The sequence below is a fragment of the Trachypithecus francoisi genome, unplaced genomic scaffold, assembly GCF_009764315.1.
Source record: "Trachypithecus francoisi isolate TF-2019V2 unplaced genomic scaffold, Tfra_2.0 Lachesis_group10, whole genome shotgun sequence".
NCBI lineage: Eukaryota > Metazoa > Chordata > Mammalia > Primates > Cercopithecidae > Trachypithecus > Trachypithecus francoisi.
Window position 1 is genome coordinate 17,836,959 of NW_022681455.1, and position 27,093 is coordinate 17,864,051.

Here is a 27,093-nt window from a genome sequence, read left to right on the forward strand (position 1 = left end):
CCAGCTCCGCCCGGCGGCGGGCGACGCTCCTGAGGGGCGGGGCTTCCGCTTCCGGCGGGGGATTGTTGACGCCTGCGGCTGCTGCGGTGGCGACCGAGCTGTTCGGGAGGGGCTATTGAGGCAGGGAAACGGAGCAGTGACAGGTACCCCGGAGGGTGCTGCTGAGGTGACTATGGCCGAGGGGCACGAGGAAGCCCGAGGCCGCCCTCCCGGGCAGGACGATGGCGGAGGGGACCACGAGCTCGTCCCTTCCCTGAAAGGCCCTGCTACCACCGCCGTCCCATGCCCCCGCGACGACCCCCAAGCCGAACCCCAGGCCCCGGGTCGGCCCATAGCCCCGGGCCTCGCGGCCGCCGCCGCCGACGAATTGGATGCGCCGCGCGAGCTCAGGAAGCGCGGGGAGGCGGCCTCCGGCTCCAGTCCGGGGCTGCAGGAGCAGGCGGACTGCGAGGCGCCCGAAGCCGCGGCGCCGCGGGAGAGACCGGCGCGGCTCAGCGCCCGCGAGTACTCCCGGCAAGTGCACGAGTGGCTGTGGCAGTCCTACTGCGGCTACCTCACCTGGCACAGCGGCCTGGCCGCCTTCCCCGCCTACTGCAGCCCCCAGCCGTCCCCGCAGAGCTTCCCTTCGGGTGGCGCTCCTGTTCCCCAGGCCGCGGCGCCGCCGCCCCCGCAGCTGGCCTATTACAACCCCTTCTACTTCCTGAGCCCAGGGGCCATGGGGCCTGACCCGCGGACACCTGCCGGCATCAGCACCCCTGCTCCAGTCGCGGGCCTGGGACCCCGGGCTCCTCATGGGCAGGCGTCGATCCGGGCCACTCCAGTGACGAGGGTAGGATCCGCAGCCCCTTCGCGAAGCCCGAGCGAGACCGGGCGACAGGCAGGTGAGAAGCGCGAGGTGGAGGCGGGGCAGAGTAGAAGTGTCTTCGGGGACCTGTGGGGTGGAGCTGGCACGCTTTTTAGACCTGTAACTGCTGCTGCTACTCTAATTGACCATCCTGCCCGTGCACTAGCTATCGTTTGTCCAGGCCCTAAATTCCCAAAATGTACGAGGAGGCAATACGGTTTCATCGTCCTTTAGACCTGGCACTCCGAATTGATTCCTTTACTCGTGGGACTAGTTGTTTCTTCGTGAAAAGAAATTGCTCTTCAAACCATCCTCTTCCTTTGGTTTTCACGCTCTGCAGAGTGAGGTCCAAAGCTAAATTCGCAAATGGCAAACCCACTTTTGGAGGGGCTCGACTGGTAATGCTGGAAATTCTTCAGACATTGGCAACTTAGGACAGTGGAACTGACCAGATATGAAAGGAGATTGACATGGATACAAGTGGAGTTAGGAAGCTCGGGCTTATTGATCTTGTATATTGTGTAATTGTTTTTGCTTCTGTGTGTGAACTAGAATATTTTGAATTAGGTACACTTCTTAGTTTACTATTTAATCCATTAGTTAAGACTTTTCGTTTATTTAGCCACAGATAGATGGGACAAGAACTAATAGATGCCTCTGATCCCAGTCAGAATTTAGGATGACAGACAGATACTCATTGGGTTTATTTTAAAGAAAGTAAAACAAAGTAAAAAAAAAATGAGGGGGGCGTTACAGGGATTTACTTTGTACTAATTGCCAATATTTAACCTTGATTTGCACTAAAAAATGTTTAATTTTTTTGTCACTTAGATGTGATCACCTGGATTCTCCTCATTAGAGTTCTAGTGAAATATATTGGATACACTAATCGAATTTATCTGTGAAATCAGTTTTTTGGGGGGAAAGTGGGCGGGGGGACAAGGTCTGCTTCTGTTGCCCAACCTGGATAGTGCAGTGGCGCGATCTTGGCTCACTGCAACCTGTGCCTCCCAGGTTCAAACCATCCTGCCACCTCAGCTTCCCTAGTAGCTGGGACTATAGGCATGCGCCACCACGCCCGGCTAATTTTTGTATTTTTTGTTGAGACGGAGTTTCGCCATGTTGGCAAGGGCCAGACTGGTCTGGAACTCCTGATCTCAAGCAATCCGCCCGCCTCGGCCTTCCGAAGTGCTGAGTTTACAGACGTAAGTCACTGCGCCTGGCCGTGTGAAATCAATTTTTAAACGTTAAGGTGATGAAAGCAAACTTTTAAGTTCAGTAAATAGTGGAGTACTGTTACTCTGTTTTAGTAACATGGGTTCTTGGCGGAATCAATATCAATAGTTGCTGCAAGGTTATAAATATTGTTTTTTAAGTTGTACCTTGACTTTCTTTACCAATTCATTACATGGCTTGTGTTCCAAGGCTTGTGTGAAATGATTCGTTTTTCCTAACTTTTTTTTTTTTTTTTAATTTACAGGCAGAGAATATGTTATTCCATCCTTGGCCCACAGATTTATGGCAGAGATGGTGGATTTCTTTATTCTCTTCTTTATAAAAGCAACCATTGTCTTAAGCATTATGCACCTCAGTGGGATAAAGTAAGTTGAGGAGATTTGCAGAAAGGTTTTAATTTCTACTGTTTAAAGATCTTGTTTTGTTACATTCTGTTTGTCTACATGTGATTATATTGATAATGGGCTTGTGAGTGTCTTGATTTCTTTATAAGAGCTTTGTCAAATTTATTGTTTTCTTATTGATTTTAAGAAATATTTACAAAGAAAAAAATAACTTACTGAATTCTATAAGATGTGTGGGAATCTCACCTATCAAAAATAGGTAAAAAGAGCCTCCAAACCTGCTTTGATTTTATTCACGTATTCTTTTAGGCCAGGAACTAATTTACCTCTCACTATCCTGTTCCCTCTTGCTATATTGTGGAGTCTTTAAAGACAAAGGTATAAAGAGCTTTTGGTAGGTGAATTAATAATCAACTAGATGGCATTTCCAGATGGGATTGCTTATACTGTGGGGCAAGTCCCAAGTGAACTTCAAATTGAGACATTTGAGTAATCCTTCCAGATTAACGATAATCGTAATAGCAGTTATCACTTCCTGAGTACTTTCTATATGCCATATATTGAGCTTGCTCACTTCTTTATATGGATTCTTATTTAATCTTAATACCAAATGAGGTGTAGAGATTAATACCACCATTTTATAGAGTTGGAGATTTGGGTTTATGAAAAGTTGAGCACAGAACTTAAAATGTTACAAAGGTAGTAAATGACAGAGTCAAGATACAAACCTGTGCAGTCACATTTCAGGGTCCTTGCCAGAAACTTGTTACTGTGATTTCTCCCTGTCCCTCCCTCTCTCACCCCACTACACATCCAGTGAAATACCAACTCCTTTATGTTCGGTTTCCTGAATAGCTTTCAACCCCAGACCTCTTCACTGCCAGATCATTTTTCTTTTTTTGAGACAGGGTCTTGCTCTGTCACCCAGGCTGGAGTGCAGTAGTACAATCACGGCTCACTGCAGCCTTGATCTCCTGTGCCCAAGCTATACTCCCACCTCGGCCTCTCAAGGAGCTGGGACCACAGGTATGCTCCACTATGCCTAGCTAATTAAAACATTTTTTTTTTTTTCTTAGACACGGGGTCTCCCTATGTTGCCCAGGCTAGTCTCAAACTCCTGTGCTCAAATGATCCTCCTGCCTCAGCTTCCCAAAGTGCTGAAATTACAAGCATGAGCCACTGCACCTGGCATTTTTTATCATCATTGCTTCTCCCTCCTCCAATTACTGTCATCTCTTGCTTGGATTATAGCAGAAGCCTTCTAGTGGTAACTCAGTCTCCTGTTTTATCTCAATCCAGTCTCTGATATAAAACCAAAGTGATCATAAATCCTGGTTGTGCTCCTTTCCTACCTGAAAACCCTTCAGTAGTTTCTCTTTTTAAAATTTTTATTATTTTTGTTTTTTTAGAGATGGGGTCTATGTTGCCCAGGTTGTTTTCAAAATCCTGGACTCAGACAATCCTCCCACCTCAGCCTCCGCAAGTGCTGGGATTATATGCGTGAGCCACCATGCTCAAAATCCTGGACTCAGACAATCCTCCCACCTCAGCCTCCGCAAGTGCTGGGATTACATGCGTGAGCCACCATGCTCGGCCCCTTCAGTGGTTTCTCTTTACCAGCAGGATAAAGTCTGAATTTCATCATGTGGTTTATACTCAGGAGGCTGTCTCAGCCTCCTGAGTAGGTGGGACTACAGATGCATACCACCACACCCTGCCTTTATTTCTTAATCACTACCACCTCTCACATTTAGTATATGAGCCACACCAAACTGCTTACAGCTTCTATCACATACTATCTTTCTCCCAGACTTTCTCTCCTGCTGTTCCCTCTTTCTGGAACATTATTCCCTCTTAGTCTAACTTCTCTTCATCCTTCAGGTCCTCATCTGTCTTTTCTGGGAAACCTTCACAAGGTTAAGTGTACCTGGTGTGTGTTTCCATAGTATCCTCGGTTCCCCATCACAGTACTCATCCCACTTTATTATTGCTGCTTATTTATTGTTCTGTTTTCTTTGCTAGGTTAGACCCTCCATGAAAGCAGGGACCATGTGAATTCATTCACCCTTATTTCCCAGGGGCTAGTACAGTGTCTGCTCATGATAATGCTACTTATTTATTGAATAAACTAATGAATGCTTTATGATACTAGGTGGTTGGGAATCTAAAGATCAGTTTGGAATTTCAATTAAAATGTATGACTTACACTAATGAAAAAAAATCAGTGCTACTATTCTGGTAACTAATTCTTTATAACCCCAAAATATTATTTTGTATAGGGATATCTCTAAGTTTGCTATGCATTATATAATAGAAGAAATAGATGAAGACACATCAATGGAAGACTTGCAGAAAATGATGGTTGTGGCTCTTATATACAGATTATTAGTTTGTTTCTATGAGGTAAGCTACTGACTTCAGCAAGAATTAGTATTTAACAATCTAATTTTATGTTTTTACATTTAATTTTTTTGAGACAGGTCTCGCTCTGTTGCCCAGGCTGGAGTGCAGTGGTATGATCTTGGCTCACTGCACCCTCTGCCTCCTGAGTTCAAGTGATTCTCCTGTCTCAGCCTCCTGAGTAGGTGGGACTACAGGTGCATACCACCACACCCGGCTAATTTTTGTATTTTTAGTAGAGACAGGGTTTTGCCATGTAGGCCAGGCTGGTCTCAAACTCCCAGCCTCAGTGATCCGCCCACCTTGGCCTCCCAAAGTGCTAGGATTACAGGCATGAGCCACTGCACCCAGCCAACAATCTAAGTTTAGATTATCAGCCCAAGACAAAAAAGTAATAGAAATTTATAATCATTCATGTCTTTTCTGTATGTCTACTTTACTGTTTTTTTCCAAATTTTAACTAATCATTACGTAAAAACTTTTGGAAAAGAGACATTTTACAATTTCTTTGTAATATTTCTCAGTCTTAGAAATTCAAATAAAATTTCACTCATAGATTGTGGTCCAAAAATGTACTTGTAAATTGGTTGTGGAACTTCCAATGTAGTTTTCCGCAGAAACAACTTGCTACAAAGTATAGTAGTCAGAGAAATATTACAGGAGACAGACATCTCATGGTATTGGACATGTTAGAGACCTACAGAAATGCATTAAGTTAAATAGTTAACTTTTGAGTATTCTGTGTAAATTCTTTCAACTTGAAAAATTAGAACATGAAATAATACGGTAGGAAAAGTTTATCTTTAAAGTTGGTATAGTTGAGCCAGTAAGTTATTTTAAAATCATCCTTCTTTCCTTAGATAATTTGCATTTGGGGAGCAGGTGGAGCTACCCCAGGGAAGTTCCTACTGGGGCTTCGAGTTGTGACATGTGATACATCAGTGCTTATTGCACCAAGTCGGGTTTTAGTGATTCCTTCCTCAAATGTGAGCATTACAACGTAAGTCCTTTTCTTAGCTTAATCTACTACATACTTATGAAAATAATGTGTTTTAGAATATTGGGTTTTTTTCTTCATAGCATATAGATAAGCTTGTATTTATTAAGTTTAAAACAAAGTTTGAATATTTATTTCAGCTGTGTTACATGATTATAGACCTCTTTTTACACCCTTTTACAGTATACATTTTCAAGATGATCTTTTTTTTTTTTTTTTTTTGAGACAAGAGTCTTGCTCTGTTGCCCAGGGTGGAGTGCAGTAGCGCAGTCTCGGCTCACTGCAAGCTCCGCCTCCCGGGTTCAAGTGATTCTCCTGCCTCAGCCTCCTGAGTAGGTGGGACTACAGGCACCTGCTACCATGCCTGGCTAATTTTTTGTATTTTTAGTAGAGACAGGGTTTCACTGTGTTAGCCCAGATGATCTCTATCTCCTGACCGCGTGATCCGCCTGCCTCGGCCTCCCAAAGTGCTGGGATTACAGGCATGAGCCACTGTGCCTGGCCTCAAGATGATCATTTTGTGAATTATAAGTCACAATAAGAGGATGATTTGGGTGTTGATGCTGTATTAGTGCTCCATGACCAGCTTTATTATTCTCTGGATCTGTGGACATTAGGTCCGGTACTAATCTGCCTTGAGTCTCCATTTGGCCATACCTGTCATTATTCCATCTTGAATAGGCACTAAGAGTTTTGACAGCTATGCATTCGTGCATCTTTCTCCTGCTGTTAGGTGAGAGCTTGTAATACTGCAGTACTCAAGGTTAACTGTTGGCATCTAGTGCTGGGGTAAGGTACAACCAGTGATAATGGAAATTATGGAGGTGAGTGGCTGGTAGTCAGTTGAGCCAAACAAGATAGTGGCTGCAATTTTTGCCAGAATGATTCAGAGCTGGATTGTTACATCAAGAAATATAAACAAGTGACTATAGAAACTTTGGTTTTGCCGTCTTCAAATTTTTCTTAAAATTTGGTAGTCATAAACCTACTTCTTTTAATAAGAGTCGGTAATGGCTAGTGTTTATTGAGTACTTTTTACCTACCTGCACTGTTAGTAACACTGCATGTGTATTAACTAATTTAATGCTAACAACCTCAAGATAGATACTATTGTTCCCTTTTTGCAGATGTGGATATGTGGAATACAACTAGTAATTGGTAGAAGATGGTTCTGAATTTAGTCTGGATTCACAGCCACTGTACTTTTCTGCAGCCCTTCAGTGCACTAAAAGGCAGAAATCTAACATAAGTAGGATAATGGTCCATTCTGAGTGATTGCTGAAAGCTTTTAAAAGCTTTGCTTAATCACTGGATCCCACAAAGGAAAATGCTGATTAAAGAACACACAGTACTTTAAAATGCAAGTTCTTTCTATAAGGTAGATAAATGGAACTACAGTAAGCCTACTCAGAAAATACTCAGAATTCATGTTCATTTCTTCTGAGAAAAATACTAGAAAGCTCTGTAAACCCTTAGTTCAATATTCTGAGACATGTTTATTATTGCTTTTTATGTTCAAGTTCTAAGGTCTTTTATGTTGTTGAAGTCTTTAGAGTTTGATCATGATACATTGATACTTGAAAATATATCAAAGATAAAAATTCTCTCAACTATACTTTGAATGTCTTTTTCCCTGTAGACTTTTGTAGAGAAGTATGATTGTGTTTTAAATGTCTGTTTTGAACTTGATGGGATACCATTAATCTATATGTGGTTTGATGTGTAACTTACCTGATATTTTTGCTTTAATATTTTAGGTCCACTATACGAGCTTTGATCAAGAATTTTTCGATTGCTTCTTTTTTCCCTGCTTTCATCACACTGCTGTTTTTTCAGCATAATCGAACAGCTTATGACATTGTAGCAGGAACCATTGTGGTAAAAAGAAATGGAGTCAGATGATGCCCCCCAAAGCCCTGATTTCCACACACTATACTGACAAGACTAAATTATGTATCAAGGCCATCAGTATCCCTGGGTTATACACTAATTGATGATTTAGAAATTAAAGCAGTCACTCCAGTGTGATGCAGGTGACTACTCTGAAAGTATTGATTTTACTTGATTTTACTTGAATGCCAAAGAACTTTTCCAGAAGAAAAAACCTATTAAATTCAAGTATTAAAATGTTTAGATCAAAAAGGCAAATGATTTTATAAACAATGGACAGTATATACTTTCTTAAGATCTAAGAATTTGCTGAAAGCATTTTCAGCTTTGAAATCTCCAAATGAAACTTTAAAATTTTGGTTTATCCCAAAATAATGGAAAATGTCCAGTTGTGTTTTGTAAACACCTGTGTAACTCATCTTTTAGTTTACACTTTCTGGGGAAACTGTCTTTGGTGTTTAGGTGAGGGAATGAGAACACAAATTGGATAATCCACTGTCTCCCATCCCAGGAGATCCGGTGAGTTGGCTGCGAGAGAAAGGGAGAAGTGAGGCAGGCCTAGCAGTTCCCTTAGCTGAAGTTTTCCAATCCATACTGCAGTTCCCTCTGGTAATGATGAAACTTTACAACTATTCTTAATGCTTGAACATGTATTTAGGGGCAAGTTTCTCATGATGATGAAAAAGTATTAAGTCACATTGCTTATGTTAATTGGTTTTTTTTTAAAGGTAAGTTAGTGATTACTTTTAATGGTGGGGGAGTAAGTTTTCAGTGTAAATTGAACTTATAATTTTAACTTATAATTTTATGTGCAAGTGTTTTCAGTGCCCTGAATCAGACTATAAATATGTGGGGAGAAATCACCTCCATCAAACAGTTGCATATTTACTGTAGAAGTATTCCCAGTATGTGTGCAGCATGAAGAAAGTATTAGTGCTTCTCAGTGTTCTCAATGAGTGTAAATTCTGTTTATATACAGCATATTCATACTACTTTCCTCATATTTTATATAGTTCCATGACTGTTGAAACATCAAGGAGTTAAAAAAAATCTTAGTAATTCATGATTAACTCTAAATACTATTAATAGCTTGCAAAATATTAGCAATTTTCCCGTTATGGACTGTTCTCTCTAAAGCAAGGGAGACTATCATTCCCAGACATTATTCTAGGTTCTTTAAGCTCATTTTGGGTCTGCTAAAGTTTGGGGGGAAATGTTAAGCAAAGTGATACTGTGTATATTGCCATTTTGCTTTATTCTTCTGTTGAAGCAGAATTGTGGGGTTTTATTCTGTGTGTGTGCTTTTCCTAGATGTCCCATTTAGCTGTGCTGAGATATACCTGCACTATTTATGGTTTGAGTTTTCATTTTTAGGTATTTTCTCCAGCTCTGACATCATTTTCCAAAGACACACTAAACTGCATTGCACAGTTCAAAAATTGATTACTTAAGGGATCAATCTAGGCAGTATTCATTCTTGGTCTTAAATTTAATAGCAAACACAGTACATGTCTATTATCACTATATTAATTTTCAAAGGTTTTTCTTTTACATTTAAAACTGTGACAACAGATATTCACATTTGATTATAGAAACAGTCTATTAATAATTTTATTATAAAATTTCATAAACCATGTTTTTCAGAATAAGTTTATATCAAATCTAGCTTCCCAGAAACACTAATAGTTAAGTATGTCAATGTACTAAATAAATCATTCACTTGCACCCATGGGGAAGAGTTAGTGTTACTGCCCTTCACAGTGAAAAAAAGAAGAAAAATCTTTCATTTTTAAAATTAGGAGATGTTACATAACTTGACACTTTAGTAGGGTATACACCAGCATTAGTTTATGCAACACTTTTGCCACTGGGGAATTCAAGTTGAACTGTCCCTCAATCATATCGGTCTGGAGTACATCTTTCATTCATAATTTCTGCTCAGATAATTGAATAGTTGACCATCTAGGTCATTTTCATTTATACTATAAAACAAAAACAAACTAGTCCAGTTTAACTTTTTATACTTAGAATATTGCACATTTTCTATATATGAGTCATTCAGATCTCTGTAGGTTCAGTCAGATCCAACCATGGATTCAAGTTATTTACTATATAACCCTACAAAATACATAGAAATATTATTTGCCTTTGTAATAGAACCCAAGAGTCTGTTTCAGTTGATGAGTTCAGCATTTGTGCAGAGATTTTGATGCCCGGCGTTTGGGAAAAAGTGACAAAACAATGAGGGAAGAAGGAACCAGGCCTTAGTGCCACATATTTTTCTCTTGGGGTTGTAAGGTAGTCTCCTGCTTTCCAGAACACTGTATTATATTTCACTTATAGACCTCATTTTCTGTGTCAAAGTATAATTCCCATGCTGAAGCTGTAGCCTAAAAAGGCAAAAGAAAGTTGTCTTCATTGTACAAACATATTCATCACTTTAACAACGTAATAAGGGAACAAAATTTAGTATTCAAGCTGAGAATACCGTTTCAATGAGCATGTCCCTAAGATAAACCAGAATTGGCAGTTAATTTGGATGTCTAGAAAAGCTGTTCCCACCAGTAAAATTATCCTGCGCGGCTAATGCACCTTGAGAAAAATCTGGCATACTGAATAACATTCATGTGGGAGCCAAGAGCTGAGTAAGCCTTACCTTTAGACTACTCTGTGACTACAGAAATAAAGCCAGCACTTTTTGAACTAATAAGCCTTCACTTGTCAGTATCATAAAGAGTATTGCCCAACTGAACTTTGCTCCCACTGGTTCAGGAGTTATTTTTGCCTAAGCACTCACCTTCCTCCGATTTTACCCAAGCATATAGGATAGAAAAAAATGCATTATATTTGGGAGCTACTTCACCCAAATTACAAAATGAGTCAGTGTTTTTAGTTTCAAGTGACAGTAAAAGGATTTGTTCCCTTCAGTGACTTGAATGTTTTAGTTATGCATTCTAGCAAAGGAAGGGTAGAAAGGAATTGAAAACTAACTTACACTAGTTGCTACTTGGGAATAAAGGGCTTTTTGAGGGAGGTATGGATATTAAATGTTTTCATTATGTACTTATCCCTATTAAAACAGGCAGTTGTTTCTTTGAATATGCCTGAATAACAGTATTCCTAAAATCGGACAAGTAACATGTCAATTACTTGATATTCCTTGTCTCCAGTACCACAGGCCACTCTTGACATCCCATGCTTGCCTGGATAAAGTTCCCATTTCAAACAGTGTACATATTTCTTTGCAGTTCATTATAGTAAAATTCAGCGTTCTATTTTTAATAATTTGTACGCCACCAGTTTGTATTGTCTCAATAAATACTTAGTCATCAATCTGTATTTTGTCTGTTTCTTTGAGATGGTTCGCTCTGGAATCTCCTGCTTAGGGAGTCATTGCTTCTAAATACAGCTTTTCCAGTGGGTTTAGCAGTAAACTAGAATGCTTTCAGAAATAGAGATCTATGAAAAAAAGAATCGTCCATCTTTAGGGACGATTTAGCAGGCACACTCACAAGTTACCTGTACATGAATTAAGCTTACTATTAAACTAATCCAGTCCTTCAAGAGCTGTTAACCATCATAACCACCACACAAGTCTCATCTGGGCAATTTAAACCCAGTTCTGACCTTAAAAGCCTTTCCTGTTCTTTCTTTTATGAACAGATCCAGCGAGAAAGGGCAGGAAGCAAAACAACAGGTTCATCACTCCACAAGGGCAAAGGATAAACTAGAGTGTAGCTAACACATGGTCCAAGTCCTGTAGACAATGTGTTGCTGTTATGAGCCTAGCCACAAACTTAATGTTTTGGAACTACAGTGGATTTTTGAGACAAGGTTACAAAAGGTGCCCCATATTACAAAAGGATATAAAGTCTCTGACGTGGTCATACAGCTGATGCATGTAGCTAGGCCTACTACCCCCACTTTCTCAATTTTACTAGACCAAACTTGTCAGTTTCCATTAAATGGACCGGCCAAAATAACCTTTATAAAATTTCCATTGTATTTTACTTTTCCAAAGTAAAATAATACTTCCCAATTAAAGAGTTATTCACAGGCTTAACCAGCATATGGCCTGGTTATATGTTGTTAAAATTAGTTCAATAATTTCAAATAATTAGATGAAACAAGTAATTTCAGAGGAGAATTTGTAACAAGTATTAGTAGGCGGCTTAAAGACATTTTTCAGTGGTCTGAACTGTACCTTTTTCTTAATGCCCGGAATTGTAATTACTCAAAACACTTTACTTATAAAGTGACACCCCCAAACCTCAGTGCATCAGTCAGCCAGGTGCTTATTTGATGATGCAGACTTTTGGACCCCATCTGGACCCAGTCAGTTTCTGGTGTTGGGGTCCTAGAACATGTATTTGACATACCCTGCCAAATACTACTAACAGTACATTCAGTGAGCCACCAGTCCTCTGGTCAACCAAATTGTAAAAACACCTACCTAATTATTCAATTAAAGTTTCTGAACATGACTTTCCTCCCTTCAGAGATGATTTTTCATTAAAAAAAATTCCTGGCTGGGCTCGGTAGCTCGCACCTGTAATTCCAGCACATTGGAAGGCAAGAGGATCGGATATCGAGTCCCTGTCTCTACAAAAAATAAAAAACTTCGCATGGTGGCACACACCTGTAGTCCCCAGCTACTCTGGAGACTGAGGCAGGAAGACTGCTCGAGCTGAGGAGTTGAGGGATGCAGTGACCTATGATCGCACCACTGCATTCCAGCCTGGGTGACAGAGGGAGACCCTGTCAATCCATTTTCATTACTCATTGGCCCAGCATGAGAAGAATGGGCTTTCATTACTTTCTTTCCAACATTTGTTTTCCCCGCTATCCACAAATATCCTCAATTTTCACTTGTGTATGCAGCATACAACCCAAACCAAGGTCGGGCATATGGCTAACGCCTGTTAATCCCAGCACTTTGGGAGGCCAAGGTGGGCAGATCGCGAGCGAGGTCAGGAGGTTGAGACCAGCCTGGCCAATATGGCGAAACCCTGTCTCTACTAAAAATACAAAAATTAGCCAGGTGTCGTGGAGCACACCTGTAGTCCCAGCTCCTCGGGAGACTGAGGCAGGAGAATCACTTGAACCCAAGAGGCGGAGGTTCCCAAGAATTAGTCAGACTGAAAAAAGCCCAAAGTTCTGAATGCAGTCCTATAGACTTCTCAGGTTGGGGGCTAAAGATTCCATTTTTAACATAAACTGGACTAAGTATGGTTTTGGTGACTTTTTATTTAAAGAGTACTAAATAAAAGTAAACATTATTTCTAGCAATTTTTAGAGAAAAGCAGAACGCTTCAGCCATAGGGGCTTAGAAAATGGCTAAGAACTAACCTACAAAGTTTAAGAATTAACTTCTCTGCAGTAAGACACAAATTCCGTTACCTCTTCCAGTATTCATCGCCACATTTGGCCTCCTGAACAGGTGTCAAATGTATACTGCTAAGAAAGCGAAATTTCTACCCCCAACCAGCATTTGATGTACTAACACATCTCAAGTAAGAAAAATACCTTGAATTCTAAATTTAAACTGCAACCAGGCCAAGCGCGGTGGCTCACGACTGTAATCCCAGCACTTTGGGAGCCCGAGGTGGGTGGATCATGAGGTCAAGAGTTCAAGACCAGACTGGCCAACCTGGTAAAACCCTGTCTCTACTAAAAATACAGACACAAAAATTAGCCAGCTGTGGTGGCGGGCACCTGTAATCGCAGCTACTCAGGAGGCTGAGGCAGGAGAATTGCTTGAACTGATGCGGCAGAGGTTGCAGTGAACCGAAACTGCACCACTGCACTCCAGCCTGGGTGACAGAGCAAGACTCCATCTTGGAAAAAAAGAAACTCCAACCAACCAGAAGTTCAGCAAATTAAAACTGAGCACAATTCAAATAACTGTACATTCAAACTGAAAAATAAAATTACCAAACATTGTTCCAAGAGCTCTTTTATGGACCACAGGAGTCCAGTTTAAAAAAAAAAAAAAGAATGCAGTAAAATAATACAAAGGAAAGTGCAGCTGACCCTTGAACAACGCAGGTTTGAACTGTGAACCCACTTATCACGGCCTTTTGTTTTTTGTTTTTTTTAACCCAACCAAACACAGATCAAAAGCACAGTATTCATGGGATATAAAACCTGCACATTCAGAGGGTTGGCTCAGGTTCTGCAGGGTCCACTGCTGGACTTGAGTATGCGTGAATTTGTGGATTTTGGTATGGGGGCGGGGGATTTGGGTTGGGAGTGTGGTTCTGGGAACAATTTCTTCTGCACACACCAAGAAACAACTAGTTTTTGTGTATGTATCTCCAAGAATTTTAATAAACACTATCCAGTAACTTACCAAGGAAGATAGAAGCACAAAGAGAAATGAATGTGCATGTTTATTTTCAACTTTTAAAAAAGGTATGTAAGTCGATGTGCAAATTAGGCATGATTCATAGCACCAGGCAAGAAGTAGGGTACGGGTAACCTTCTATATGTTGTGCCTTCAGATACTTTCCCTTTCTCTTAGGAGTTGTCTAAATCACGTCAATGTATTCTTCTAATGAGACACTGTTAACCTTTATTTTAAAAAGTCCCATCCCAATAATACTGTGTGCCTTCATTATGAGGTAAAACTAGAACAAAAAGTATGTCATAATTTTTTATTGATGGCATTTATCCCATGGTTTATCATGTTAATTATACTGTAATAAACATGGCTTTAATATTAAACTTTTCCTTATTATCCAAAGTCACCACAGTCCATTTTAGTAAATATAAAAATATATGCTTAATACTTTGTACAATACTGGTTTTTGGTCCAAACAAAACTGGATCAGAAAAGCCAATAAATTCAACTTTAAGAATCCCCAATTTTTTTTTAAAGATTTCCAAATGGATTTAGGCAACTTTGAATAATGGGATTTACATAATAAAATCTGAGACAAGACTAAACAAACAACAAAAAAAATCTCTAACACAAAATTCAAATTTCAAGTTCACAGATTTATGTTATGCCAAAAAAGTACAGAAACAAAATTGTATTTACACAAGTTTCATAATAAAATAATGAAAAAGGCAAGACAGGTGATAGAAGAATGAAAATATAGAAATAGCATATAATTATTAAATGGAGAATGAACTAGATCTAACAAGTCCTTAGCACGGACCATTCTTTAATCAGGCTTCCTCTATCAGAAAAGTTTAGTGCACAATACACCCAACTCACTCACTTCACACATACACCAGCACAAACTCAGCAGAGAAATCATCCGTTTCAACATTCTCTAATCTATACAGAATTCTAATCTATACAGAATTCCTCAGATATAATTACAATTTCAACGCGTTCCGTAAACGCTTATCAGCGCACATAATGGTGTAGACAAAGAGGGTCTATACAAAGCCATTCGCCGTGCAGGCTCCATTCCTGGGTACAGCCAGACTATGTCAAATCAGTGAATAATCTGCTGGATCATAAAATATTTTTGCTGAAGAATCAGTCACCAGTCTAGCTATTTATTATATTTTTTAAAAAGGGTGGGTGAGGCGGGTTGGGGCTTCTGTAACGAAAAAGAAAGGAGGAAAATTCCAAAATTAAAGAAGTCCTTAGGCAGATCTGACTTCAGATAACCCCAGCACAAAGTACAATCCAGTATCTGAAAGCAGGGCACCAGCTGTTGTTAAAATTGCGTATAACACCAATGTGACCTTTATTTCCTGCGTCTAACAGCAGTCTTTATCTTCCGACCAGAGACTGAAGTTCCAGAAGAGAACACATTTTTCCCATTTGACCTGTGAAAAATAAAAACTTCATAATGTGACATGATGCTCTGAGCAAAATTTCCAAATGCCAACATTTACCATGAGCAGCAGAAGCGGGGGGGGGGGGGGGGGGAGTAGACTCACGTTGTTATGTACATTTTCTGCTATACCTAACACACACGCTACTGCTAGTTTTTTCTCAAACTGTAATACAATCTTCCAGAATTGTAGTATGGTAAATTTATGTTGGAGAACATATTTAATTTTACCCAAACCATACTGAATCTTGATGACTTTTAAAAACAAAACATATACATGCACATACCCTTACCAATGTAAATTCTCCATTTCAATAAAAAATTCTCTTACCCCACTGTAAATGCTGCTGGCGACTGGTTAAATGGAAAGCCCCCCGAGCCTGAAGGCTGGGCTGAGGCTGCAGGCGTGCTAGAATTTGCACCAAATGTGAACACTCCTGATGGATTGTTGTTTGTGAAGTTGAAATTTGTAGTGCTGCTGCCAAACTGGAAAACCGAACCTACAATAGTTGAAGCAGAAATACTTCATTAGGGCAAAATGATAGGGTTTTTTGAAGGGATGGAATCTCGCTCTGTTGCCCAGGCTGGAGTGCAGAGGCACAATCTTGGCTCACTGCAACCTTCGCCTCCCGGGTTCAAGCGATTCCCCTGCCTCAGCCTCCCCAGTAGCTGGGACTACAGGTGAGTGCCACCATGCCTGGCTTATTTTTTGTATTTTAGTAGAGATGGGGTTTCACCATGGTCTCAATCTCCTGACCTCGTGATCTGCCCACCTCGGCCTCCCAAAGTGCTGGGATTACAGGCGTGAGCCACCATGCCCGGCTGCAAAACGACAGGTTTTTAAATTAATGACTCTGACCTCTACATATAAAAACATGCAAAGAGTTAAAATATTTTGGTCTTTTAATCTAAAGAAAACTATTTTCTCCACTGACACATAGTACTCACTTGACACCTCCAACAAATCACACAACTTACCTATGACCAAGGGGAAAAGGGCAGCCTGGACTTCTGGTTAAAGATAGTGAAATCAACAAATACATTTAGCTCTATCTTCTTTGAAAAGTGCATTAAAACAACAAGGGATTTTTACAAAGAGAGGTGATAACAGCAACAAAGGTTTAGAAGCTAGAAGGCTGACCAGAGGTGATACTGAACTAGCAGCAGGGAAAGAACAGAAGCAATTGCATTTATACCAAACATAACCAAAATGTTCAGGTTTCAGATACCTACGGAAGAGAGGATGTCGTGGGAATTTTAGAAAAAAAAAAAAAAAAAAGGGGGTTGGCAGAGTATCTGATTAGAAGCGGATACCCAGGATCAATCCCTCCCCACACCAAGATGGTAATTATCAGTGGGTGCAGTGACCCGTGCCTGTAATCCTAGCACTTTGGGAGGCCGAGGCAGGTGGATTGCTTGAGCCCAGGAGTTTGAGACCAACCTAGGCAACATGGTGAGACCCAATCTCTATAAAAATTTTTAAAAATCAGCCAGGCATAATGGCGTGCGCCTGTAATCCCAGCTACTCAGGAGGCTGAGGTGGGAAGATCTCTTGAGCCTAGGAGGTCGAGGATGCAGTGTGCCCTGACTTTGCCACTGCCCTCCAGCCTGGGCAACAGAGTGAGACCCTATCTCAAAAGGAAAAGAAAAAAAAAAAAAAAAGATGGTAATTCTCCTTTTCCACCCCACCAAAACAGAAGTTCAGTCTTTTAGTCTTTGTAGAAGTGTCTGGACTGGGAAACACCACATACAGTTAAGGGCAATAATATCATTTTGAAAACGGGAATTAAGAGTAGGTCAATATTCACTAAATACCGAGTGTTCCAGCCATCTTCCCAATCTTAGCTCCCAGAACACTGGCAAATAAATGGAAGTTCCCTGATACCCTCCAAGCAGGAGACTGGATGCATCTTCTTTGGGGAATCTGACAAACTGAGTGGAAAGAACAAAGGATACTAACATCCAAATTTCCCCAAGTAAAATAAAGCTAGATAAACCAGATAAATCTACAATGAAATTCGAGATCTATAAGCCCTATCAATGTAGAAAGGATTTCAGTGGTATTTATGTGTCCTACACCCATTAAAAACTACAGGTAGCCAAGGAGAACCAGACATTTGAACAACTCAGAGACAAAAATAATAAAAGCAATTTTGGGAAAACTGACTCAGCAAAGAAAACTTTAAGGAGAAAAATCTGAATTCAGTATCTTTAAAGAATACTTCATCCACTGGCAGTTGGGTGGGGTGGAGGTGGGGGGAACCCAGAGGGGCATAAAAGGGAAACATCCAGAAAATGAAAAAGAATACTTAGAAATTAAAGAAATAGTGGAAGTTAAAATCTCAACAGAACAGGTAATGAAGGATAAATCTCTGAAAGTATGACACGAAGACAAAAGGTAAGAAGGAAAGGAAGGATGAGGCGACAAAATCTTCAAATAAGTAATTCAGGAAAATTCCCCAAAATGGAAGTTCACAAAAGAGCATGCTGCACTTCCTACACAAAGGATAAAAACGAACCCACATCAAGACACATCCTGATGTATCAGAACAACGGAGGCAAAAGAGGACAGTCTAACAATTCCAGAAAGAAGCAACAGGCCAAAGAGCAAAGATCAAGACTTCAGGCAACTCTGGAAGCCAGAAAGGTCTACAATGGAGAAAGGCCGTTGAAATTATAAAAATGATTTCCAATCTACATCTATATTCAATCAAAATCTTACCAAACATGGGGTGAGAATAAAGATCCTTGCAGACATGTATGGCCTCAAAATGTTCATCCCTGAACCCTCAAGAATCGCTGGAAGATGTGCAGTATCAGCAAAAAGGGGAGTAACAGGGAACACACGACACCCAGGAAACGGGTTCTTACATGAAGCTAAAAGGAATCTCCAAAAGAATGGTAAAAAGAGGTTTCCCAAGAGTACAGTTGGCCGGGCGCGGTGGCTCAAGCCTGTAATCCCAGCACTTTGGGAGGCCGAGACGGGCGGATCACGAGGTCAGGAGATCGAGACCATCCTGGCTAACACGGTGAAACCCCGTCTCTAGTAAAAATACAAAAACTAGCCGGGCGAGGTGGCGGGCGCCTGTAGTCCCAGCTGCTCGGGAGGCTGAGGCAGGAGAATGGTGTGAACCCAGGAGGCAGAGCTTGCAGTGAGCTGAGATCCGGCCACTGCACTCCAGTCCGGGCGACAGAGCGAGACTCCGCCTCCAAAAAAAAAAAAAAAAAAAAGAGTACAGTTAAACAGTAAGCCAAGAAAGCCTGGTAGGAGCAACAGGTTAAAAGACCCTGTGAGAAAAGTTCTTTCAGTGCTTGCTTCAGCAGCACATACCCAAAACTTGAACAAAGAAGATTAGCATGGCCCCCTGCACAAAGATGATACCCAAATTCGTGAAGTGTTCTATATTTTTAAATTAGAAAATACTGATGAAAGAAATTAAAGAGAACACAAACAAATGTAAAGACAACCTATATTCATGGATCAGGAGAACTATTATTGTTAAAATGGCCATACTCCTCAAAGCAATCTATGGATTCAATGCAATCCCTACCAAAAATACCAATGACATTCTTCATAGAAACAGAAACATATCTGGCCAGGCGCTGTGGCTCATGCCTATAATCCTAGTACTTTGGGAGGCCAAGGCAGGTGGGTGGCTCACTTGAGGTCAGGAATGCGAGACCTGCCTGGCCAACATGGCGAAACCCTGTCCCTACCAAAAATACAAAACTTAGTCCGGCGTGGTGGTCTGCACCTGTAATCCCAGCAACCCAGGAAGCTGAGGCAGGAGAATCGCTGGAACCTGGGAGGCAGAGGCTGCAATGAGCCGAGACTGAGCCACTATACTCCAGCCTGGGCGACATAGCAAGACTCCGTGGAGAAGACTCTGTTGAGGGAAGGGGAAAGGGAAGGGGAAGGGGAGGGAAGGAGAGAGGGAAGAGAAAAGAAAGAGAAACAAATCCTAAAATTCATCTGGAACCACAAGAGTCCAAATAGCTAAAGCAATCCTGAGCAAAAAGAAAAAAGCTGAGGTATACTATCTGCCTTCAAAATACACTACACAAAGCTGTACTTACCATATATAGCTATATGAGACTGGTATAGAAAGACACAGACCAATGGAATAGAACAGATAATTCAGAAACAAATCCACATATTTACAGCCAACTGATTTTCGACAAAGATGACAAGAACACGCATTGGGAAAAGGATACTCTCTTTAGTAAATGGTGCTTGGAAAACTGGAGATCCATATGCAGAATGAAACTAGACCCCTACTTCTCATCCTATATAAAAATCAACTCAAAATGGATTACACTGAAGTGTAAGACATGAGACTACAAAACTCCTAGAAGAAAACATAGGGAGAGATGCTCTAGAACAGACCATAGGTCTAAGCCAAGCTTGTCCAACCCAGAGGCCGCATGTAGCCCAGGATGGCTTTGAATGCTGCCCAACACAAATTCATAAACTTTCTTAAAACACTAAGATTTTTTTTGTTTGAAATTTTCTTTTTTAGCTCATCAACTATTGTTTGTTAGTGTTAATGTGTTTTATGTTTGGCCGAAGACAATAATTCTTCCAAAGTGGCCCATGGAAGCCAAAAGATTGGACTCCCCCTGGCCTAGGCAAAGATTTTATGGCTAAGACATCAAAAGCACAGGCAACAAAAAAATAGACGAGAGGGACTATATTAAACTGAAAAGCTTCTGCAAGGCAAAAGCAGCAATCAACAGAGTGAAAAATCTGTTGAAAGGGAAAAAATGTTTGCTAACTATTCATCCAACAGGGAACTAATATCCAGAATACACAACGAGCTCAAAGGACTCAACAGCAAAACAAAAAACAAACAACCCAAATAATCCCACTGAAAAGCGGGCAAAGGATCTGAATAGACATTTCTTAAAACACAACACACAAATGGCCAATAGCCCTGAAAAAATGCTCAACATCACTATCATAAGGGAAATGCAAATCAAAACCACAATGAAGTAGCATTTCACCCATTAACATGGCTACTATCAAAAGGACAAAAATTAACAAATGCTGGCAATGAAATGGAAACTTACACACTGTTGGTATTAATGTAAATTAGTATAACCATATGGAAAGCAGTATGGAAATTTCTCAAAAAATCTAAAAATAGAATCACCTTATGATCCAGCAATCCCACTACTTTTTTATCCAAAGAAAAGGAAATCAGTGTATCAAACAGATACCTGTACCCAATGTTCAGTGCAGCACTATTCACAATAGCCAAGATATGGAATCAATGTAAGTGTACATCAACAGATGAATGGCTACAGAAAATGTGATTTGATAAACAGTGAAATACTATTTGGTCATTAAAAGAAAATAAAATCTTGTCATTTACTACAACATCTATGGCACTGAAGGACATTATGTTAGGTGAAATAGGTCAGGCACAAAGACAAACATTCAATGTTCTCACTCATATGTAGGAACTAAAAAAAAGTTGATCTCATAAAGGTAGAGAACAGAATGATGGTTCAGAGGCTTGGTTGGGGTGGTGGTAGGAAAGGAAGGTAGTTAATGAATACAAACATACGGCTAGATAGTAGGAATAAATTCTAGTATTTGAGAGCACAGTAGAGTTAACAATAATTTATTGTATATTTCAAAATAGCTAGAAGAGAAGATCTGAAATATTCCCGACACAAAGAAATGATGAATGCTCAAGGTGATGGATATCCTAAAAGCCCTAATTTGATTATTATACATTGTATGTAACAAAATAACACATATCAGTTTTTAAAAATGAAAAACTTTAAAATATGGTTTTCATTTTTATTAAAAATGCTTCCGGATTATTACTAAAACTACATTTCTATGTATGACAAAATGAATGCTTTGTGTTTTCTGTGGGAATGACCTTTACTAGACTTTGTAGTATGGCTTTTTTTTTTTTTTTGGATAGTTATGCTGCTACCCAGAGCCAGAATTTTCTAACACCTTGGTTGGGCAAAGTAGCTCACACCTATAATCCTAGCACTTTAGGAGGCTGAGGTGGGTGGACTGCTTGGGCTCGGGATTTCGAGACCAGCCTGGATAACATGGCAAAACCCCGTCTCTACAAACCACGAACCACTCCAAAAATAAACAGATGGGTGTAGTGGTGGTATCTGCCTGTAGTCCCAGCTTCTTGGCGGGCTCAGGCAGGAGGATGGCTTGAGCCCAGCAGGTTGAGGCAGTAGTGAGCTGAGATTCTACCACTGTACTCCAGTCTATGGGTGCAAGGTAAGACCCTGTCTCAAAACATTTTTTAAAAATTTAAAAAAAGGATTCTCTAACATCTTTACTATCCAGGTCTACTTTGTTATAGAACTGAGAACCTTCACCCTAAAATGCTATCCTTCCCCAAGTGTTAACAACAATATGACGCTAATTTTTAGGGCCTTTGTAGCCTTGTCTCAATTCTTTAACTGGAAGAAAGATCTCCCTAAAATTGACTTTTTCTTTGTATTTAGTTTATAAAATTGATTGCTCTTTAAATTAAAAAAATTAACAAAGAGAGGAAGTCAATAATGTCAGAGAAACAAAATTCTGTATAGGATAGAAAGTTACAGTATACCATATGGCTCAGCAATAATCAGCATTTCCATAATCTGAATCCTGATCTAACCATATACTGTCTCTATATCATGAAGACAGAGGAAAGACTGGACGTGGTGGCTCATGCCTGTAATCCCAGCACTTTGGGAGGCTGAGGTGGGCGGATCATGAGGTCAGGAGATCGAGACCATCCTGGCTAACATGGTGAAACCCCGTCTCTACTAAAAATACAAAAAATCAGCCAGGCGTGGTGGCGGATGCCTGTAGTCCCAGCTACTTGGGAGGATGAGGCAGGAGAACCACTTGAACCCAGGAGGCGGAGGTTGCAGTGAGCGCCACTGCACTCCAGCCTGGGTGACAGAGCAAGATTCCGTCTTTAAAAAAAACATAAAAAAAGAAGACGACAGAGAAAAATGTTAACTGTGTGAAAGAAATCGAAACTTTCCAATTTCATATTAGAGGAAAAAATCCTGATCAAAATGGTTAATATATACCAGAAAACAGGAGAAATTTTTTATTTTTTTTATTTTTTTTTTGAGGCGGAGTCTCGCTCTGTCGCCCGGACTGGAGTGCAGTGGCCAGATCTCAGCTCACTGCAAGCTCCGCCTCCCGGGTTTACGCCATTCTCCTGCCTCAGCCTCCCGAGTAGCTGGGACTACAGGCGCCCGCCACCTCGCCCGGCTAGTTTTTTTTTTTGTATTTTTAGTAGAGACGGGGTTTCACTGTGTTAGCCAGGATGGTCTCGATCTCCTGACCACGTGATCCGCCCGTCTCGGCCTCCCAAAGAACAGGAGAAATTTTAGTATGTACATTAACTGACAAAGTACCAATAACCAGAATACATAAAGAACTTTTACAAACCCATATGCAAAAGCCAAACTGAAAAATGGCCAAAAAAAAACCAAAAAAAAAACAACACTTTTTAAAAAGAATTCACACACATGAGAAATCAAATAGAAGCCACATATAAGAACTCATACAATAGTGGTAGGGTATGAACTGGCAGAATCCAACAGGAAAAGTATGTATTGTCTTCTAGTATAAGATATACAAACCTTTTAATTCAGCAATCCCATGCCACTGTATATACTCTAGAAAAACTCTAGAAAAACATATATACTCTAGAAAAGCATACTTATGTGCACCAAGGTACATATATAAGAATGTGCAGAGTAGCATTTCCTAGTTGTTAAAAACAACTGAAACATACGTCAACAGTAAATAGATAAACTGCAGTACATTCATACAATGATTTACTCTATGGCAATGACAATAAACAAACCATATGCAAAACATGGATGACCCTTAGAAACCTTAGAGCGAAAGAGTCAAGAATCAAAAGATTGCATACAGTAATGTTTCATTTATATATAAAAGCAAGCAAAACTACATTTTCTAGGGATGCATATATTAGCCAATAAATGCAGTAATAAAACTCAAAGAACAGCGATTACCATAAAAGACAAAGCGGTGGTCATCATTAGAGTGGAGAAAGAGAGGAGTGTTTTCAAAAACAGATGTATGAGGGGCTCCCAGGTGGTTATTATATAGCATTTGCTTTAATATTACACCGTTCACTTATATTTTACACCCCTTTCTACAAGTTATATTTCACAATTAGAAAAAAAAATCAACAATTTTAAGAAAATACAGGATTATAATACAGTTTGATTAGTCATATTTAAATATGTAGGTCAAATGGAAAGGCTGGTATCATCAGTAAATAGAAAGTGTCATGAGACAACTCAGCAGGACTGCCTCAGGAGAGAGCACTGGACCTGTGGGTAACTTTCTGATGTAAATCCAATCATGAATAGGATCAGAAAATGAACTTCAAAGCTAGCCTTGGGAGCCCAAAAATTCAGAGTTGAGAAGAAACCAGACTGAATGAATCTCATACTTAAGTCAGAGTAAAAACTAACACTTTAAAATACATTACTACCTTAAAAAGTTGTAAGTCTGTGAAATCTGGGAATGTTGTTTACATATAAATCCAACTATATTACCTCTCTATTCTGCCAAGTACAAGAGATAATTTTTCCCCCGAGTCGGAGTCTCGCACTGTTGCTCAGGCTGGAGTGCAGTGGCACAATCTTGGCTCACTGCAACCTCTGCCTCCCGGGTTCACGCCATTCTCCTGCCTCCAGAGTAGCTGGGACTACAGGCGCCTGCCACCATGCCCGGCTCATTTTTCATATTTTTAGTAGAGACGTGGTTTTACCATGTTAGCCAGGATGGTCTCGATCTCCTGACCTCATGATCCGCCCGCCTCGGCCTCCCAAAGTGCTGGGATTACGGCGTGAGCCACCATGCCCAGCCAAGAGGTAATTTTAAAATTAGACATACAAATGGTTTCCAAGCTCAAAGGAAAATATTTTAAGACATACAAAACCCATACAGATACAACAGCATCACAGCACACTTACTGGAATTAGGAGTTGTTCCAGAGCCAAACGCAGACTGACTAGGTTGCTGTCCAAACACAGGGGGCTGACTACTGCTTGACACTGTCCCAAAAGTAGGTGGTGCAGGCTGAGAACCACTGGAAAATAATGCTGTGGAAGATGATATAGATCCAAAGCCTGGGGGATTGGGCTGGCTGGCACCTTGACTTTGTCCAAATGTTGGGGTCTGGTTAGCACCAAATGCTGGACTGGCAGATGGTGCTGAAGGTGCAGTTCCAAATACGAAGGAGGATCCTAGAGGCCCAAAGACACTTAAGTCACCATGGCGGCTAATGTCAGATTATCCTCAAGAAATTTCTGTAAACCCACAAGCAAATGTCAAGCTTCTTTTCAGACTCTTACCTTGTTAACCAAATTCCATCAAGACAAGTTTTAAATAATGATTGAGAATACAACTCTCTCTGCCATTATTTAGTGAAACATACTAAATTCATATAAACAAAAACTGCAGTTAACAACTACTCCATACCTTCACAGCCAACAATTTTTGGTAAAGGAACATATCTCAGAAAAGTCTCCCACCAGAAATCTAATGTGTGCAGAAATTGCCTCATGATGTGCACACACACACATATATATGTATATACTGCATAATAAAGACTGATGTTTAATAAAACAACTTCCAGTGTCTGGTTACTGACAACCTAATATTTTAAAAACAAAGTTTGGGGCTGGGCACAGTGGCTCACGCCTGTAATCCCAGCACTTTAGGAGGCCAAGCAGGGCGGATCACGAGGTCAGGAGTTCGAGCCTGGCCAACATGGTAAAACCCCATCTCCGCTAAAATTACAAAAATTAGCCGGGTGTGGTAGCAGGCACCTGTAATCCCAGTTACTTGGGAGGCTGAGGCAGGAGAATTGCTTGAACTAGGGAGAGGGAGGTTGCAGTGAGCCGAGATCGCACCACTGCATTCCAGCCTGGGTGACAGAGCAAGCCTCCATCTCAAAAGAAAAAAAACAAAAACAAAAAACAAAGCTTGGAAAAATTAAGTATTACACTCTTACCACAATTAGAAAAATGGCTCCCAAGAGGTAAATATGTTAAAGTTGTACACACAGTGATTAATTACAACAACCCTGGTATAGATGACCAAAAGGCATTCACACCATTTTGTGATAACCTGCTATATGTTGTTTGCTAATAAGTAAAGCCCATCCAATTACAATGCATTTTTTTCTTTTGTAAATGTACCTGCAGAGCTAGACGTGGTTGTGGCTCCAAAGCCGAAACCAGAGGTGGCAGTATTATTACTGCTGGCTCCTGGACCAAAGACAAATGGGGTGACAGCTGTACCTGTGCTGGATGTGGTTGCTAGTTTGCTATCTTGAGAAAATAGCAAAGACTGAGAGGTGCTGGATTCAGCAGTGTTAACAAAGGCAGAGATGCTCACAGGATTGCTGGACTGTCCAAACACAAAGGTAGCCACGGGTGGATTGGAGGAAGAGGTGGAACTACCAAATATGCCACCACCAGCAGAAGTGGCTGGTGTACTTGAACTAGAGGAATTGTTGTTCAAGAAACTAAAAATTGGCTTTGCTGCACCTTGATCTGTAAGACAGAAATTAAGAAACAAACAGAAATCCTTAAGAATAGTCTCAGAAAGTACTTTTTCCTTACCCTACAATCACTAGAATTTTCCTACCCTAGAATTGCTAGAAAAGTAGATTAAGTTTTTTATATAGATTAATTCATCAAATGGACATGTTTATATTAGATTTTGACAAAATCAAATACATTCATCTTCTTTTATAGCTTATGGATTTTATGCCTTTCATAGGAAGGCCTTTGGCATTCAGGTTAATAAAAATACCCCTCGAATCCAAATCTAACTGGATACTGTAGTTGAATAGCAAGTTTAGATAGTGGAAGATAGCTGTACTTTTATATATTTTATTTTGCAATTTATGTTACAGTATGTGGCAAAATCATAACTTCAATTTATCTAAATGGATAGCCAAATTTCTCCACAGCATCAACTAGTACAGGCTTTGTGCACTAATTTGCAATGTTGTCTTTATGACACACTACATTTCCTAAAATGCATATACTTGTTTCCCCTACCATTATCACTAGACTGTTTTAATTATTCTAACTTTACACCATGGACTGATGATAGCAGAACAAAGCTGCCTGTGTGCCTGCCTTTTTTCCCAAAATTTCTTGTACAGTTTCCTTTCCATATGAATTTTAGAGTAAGTTTAGCTTGTCAAGCTCTACAAAAATTCCCCTAAGAACTAAAATTATGGGAGGAGGAAGGGAATACCTTCACCCAGCAAAAGTATGCCTTTTGTGTTCTTTTAGTTATTTGGCATGTTAAAAGTTCTGCTTTTATAAAATACAAGTTAGAAATGTTAGAAAAAAACAAATGAGATATGCTGATTTGAAGAAAAACTTTTGATTTTTATATCATGATTCTGAATCCAGCCACCTTATTGAAGACTTTTTTCTAAACTATTCCAATAATCTCTCAGTTCCAATACTTCACACTATGCAGGGCTGGTCACAGTATGCTATAGGCATTAGTCTGACTTACAGAAAATGGGACAT

At 40.2% G+C, this 27,093-nt stretch overlaps 2 protein-coding genes and 1 non-coding gene across 8 annotated transcripts in view; 2 read left to right on the forward strand and 1 right to left on the reverse strand.

Annotated features, from left to right (window-relative positions):
* The first annotated feature begins 42 nt into the window (after positions 1–42).
* FAM8A1 (family with sequence similarity 8 member A1) lies at positions 43–8,052 on the forward strand. Its single transcript, XM_033216317.1, has 5 exons — positions 43–881; positions 2,325–2,445; positions 4,704–4,827; positions 5,685–5,824; positions 7,579–8,052. The coding sequence occupies exons 1-5, from the start codon at positions 173–175 to the stop codon at positions 7,721–7,723; spliced, it is 1,239 nt and encodes a 412-aa protein (XP_033072208.1). The 5' UTR covers positions 43–172; the 3' UTR covers positions 7,724–8,052.
* A 6,301-nt stretch (positions 8,053–14,353) lies between these two features.
* NUP153 (nucleoporin 153) overlaps positions 14,354–27,093 on the reverse strand; it is a 114,354-nt gene continuing 101,614 nt past the window's right edge. For all 6 annotated transcript variants that reach the window (XM_033216324.1, XM_033216321.1, XM_033216323.1 and 3 more), the window contains 4 exons: positions 25,738–26,094; positions 24,508–24,780; positions 15,839–16,007; positions 14,354–15,499 (listed from right to left, as the gene is read on the reverse strand). In XM_033216324.1, the coding sequence (XP_033072215.1) occupies positions 15,418–15,499; positions 15,839–16,007; positions 24,508–24,780; positions 25,738–26,094 (881 nt within the window). In that variant the 3' untranslated portion in view covers positions 14,354–15,417. The remainder of the gene's footprint in view (positions 15,500–15,838; positions 16,008–24,507; positions 24,781–25,737; positions 26,095–27,093) is intronic.
* On the forward strand, positions 18,816–18,917 carry LOC117088832. The gene has a single exon (XR_004439362.1). It is a non-coding gene; the product is annotated as a U6 spliceosomal RNA (small nuclear RNA).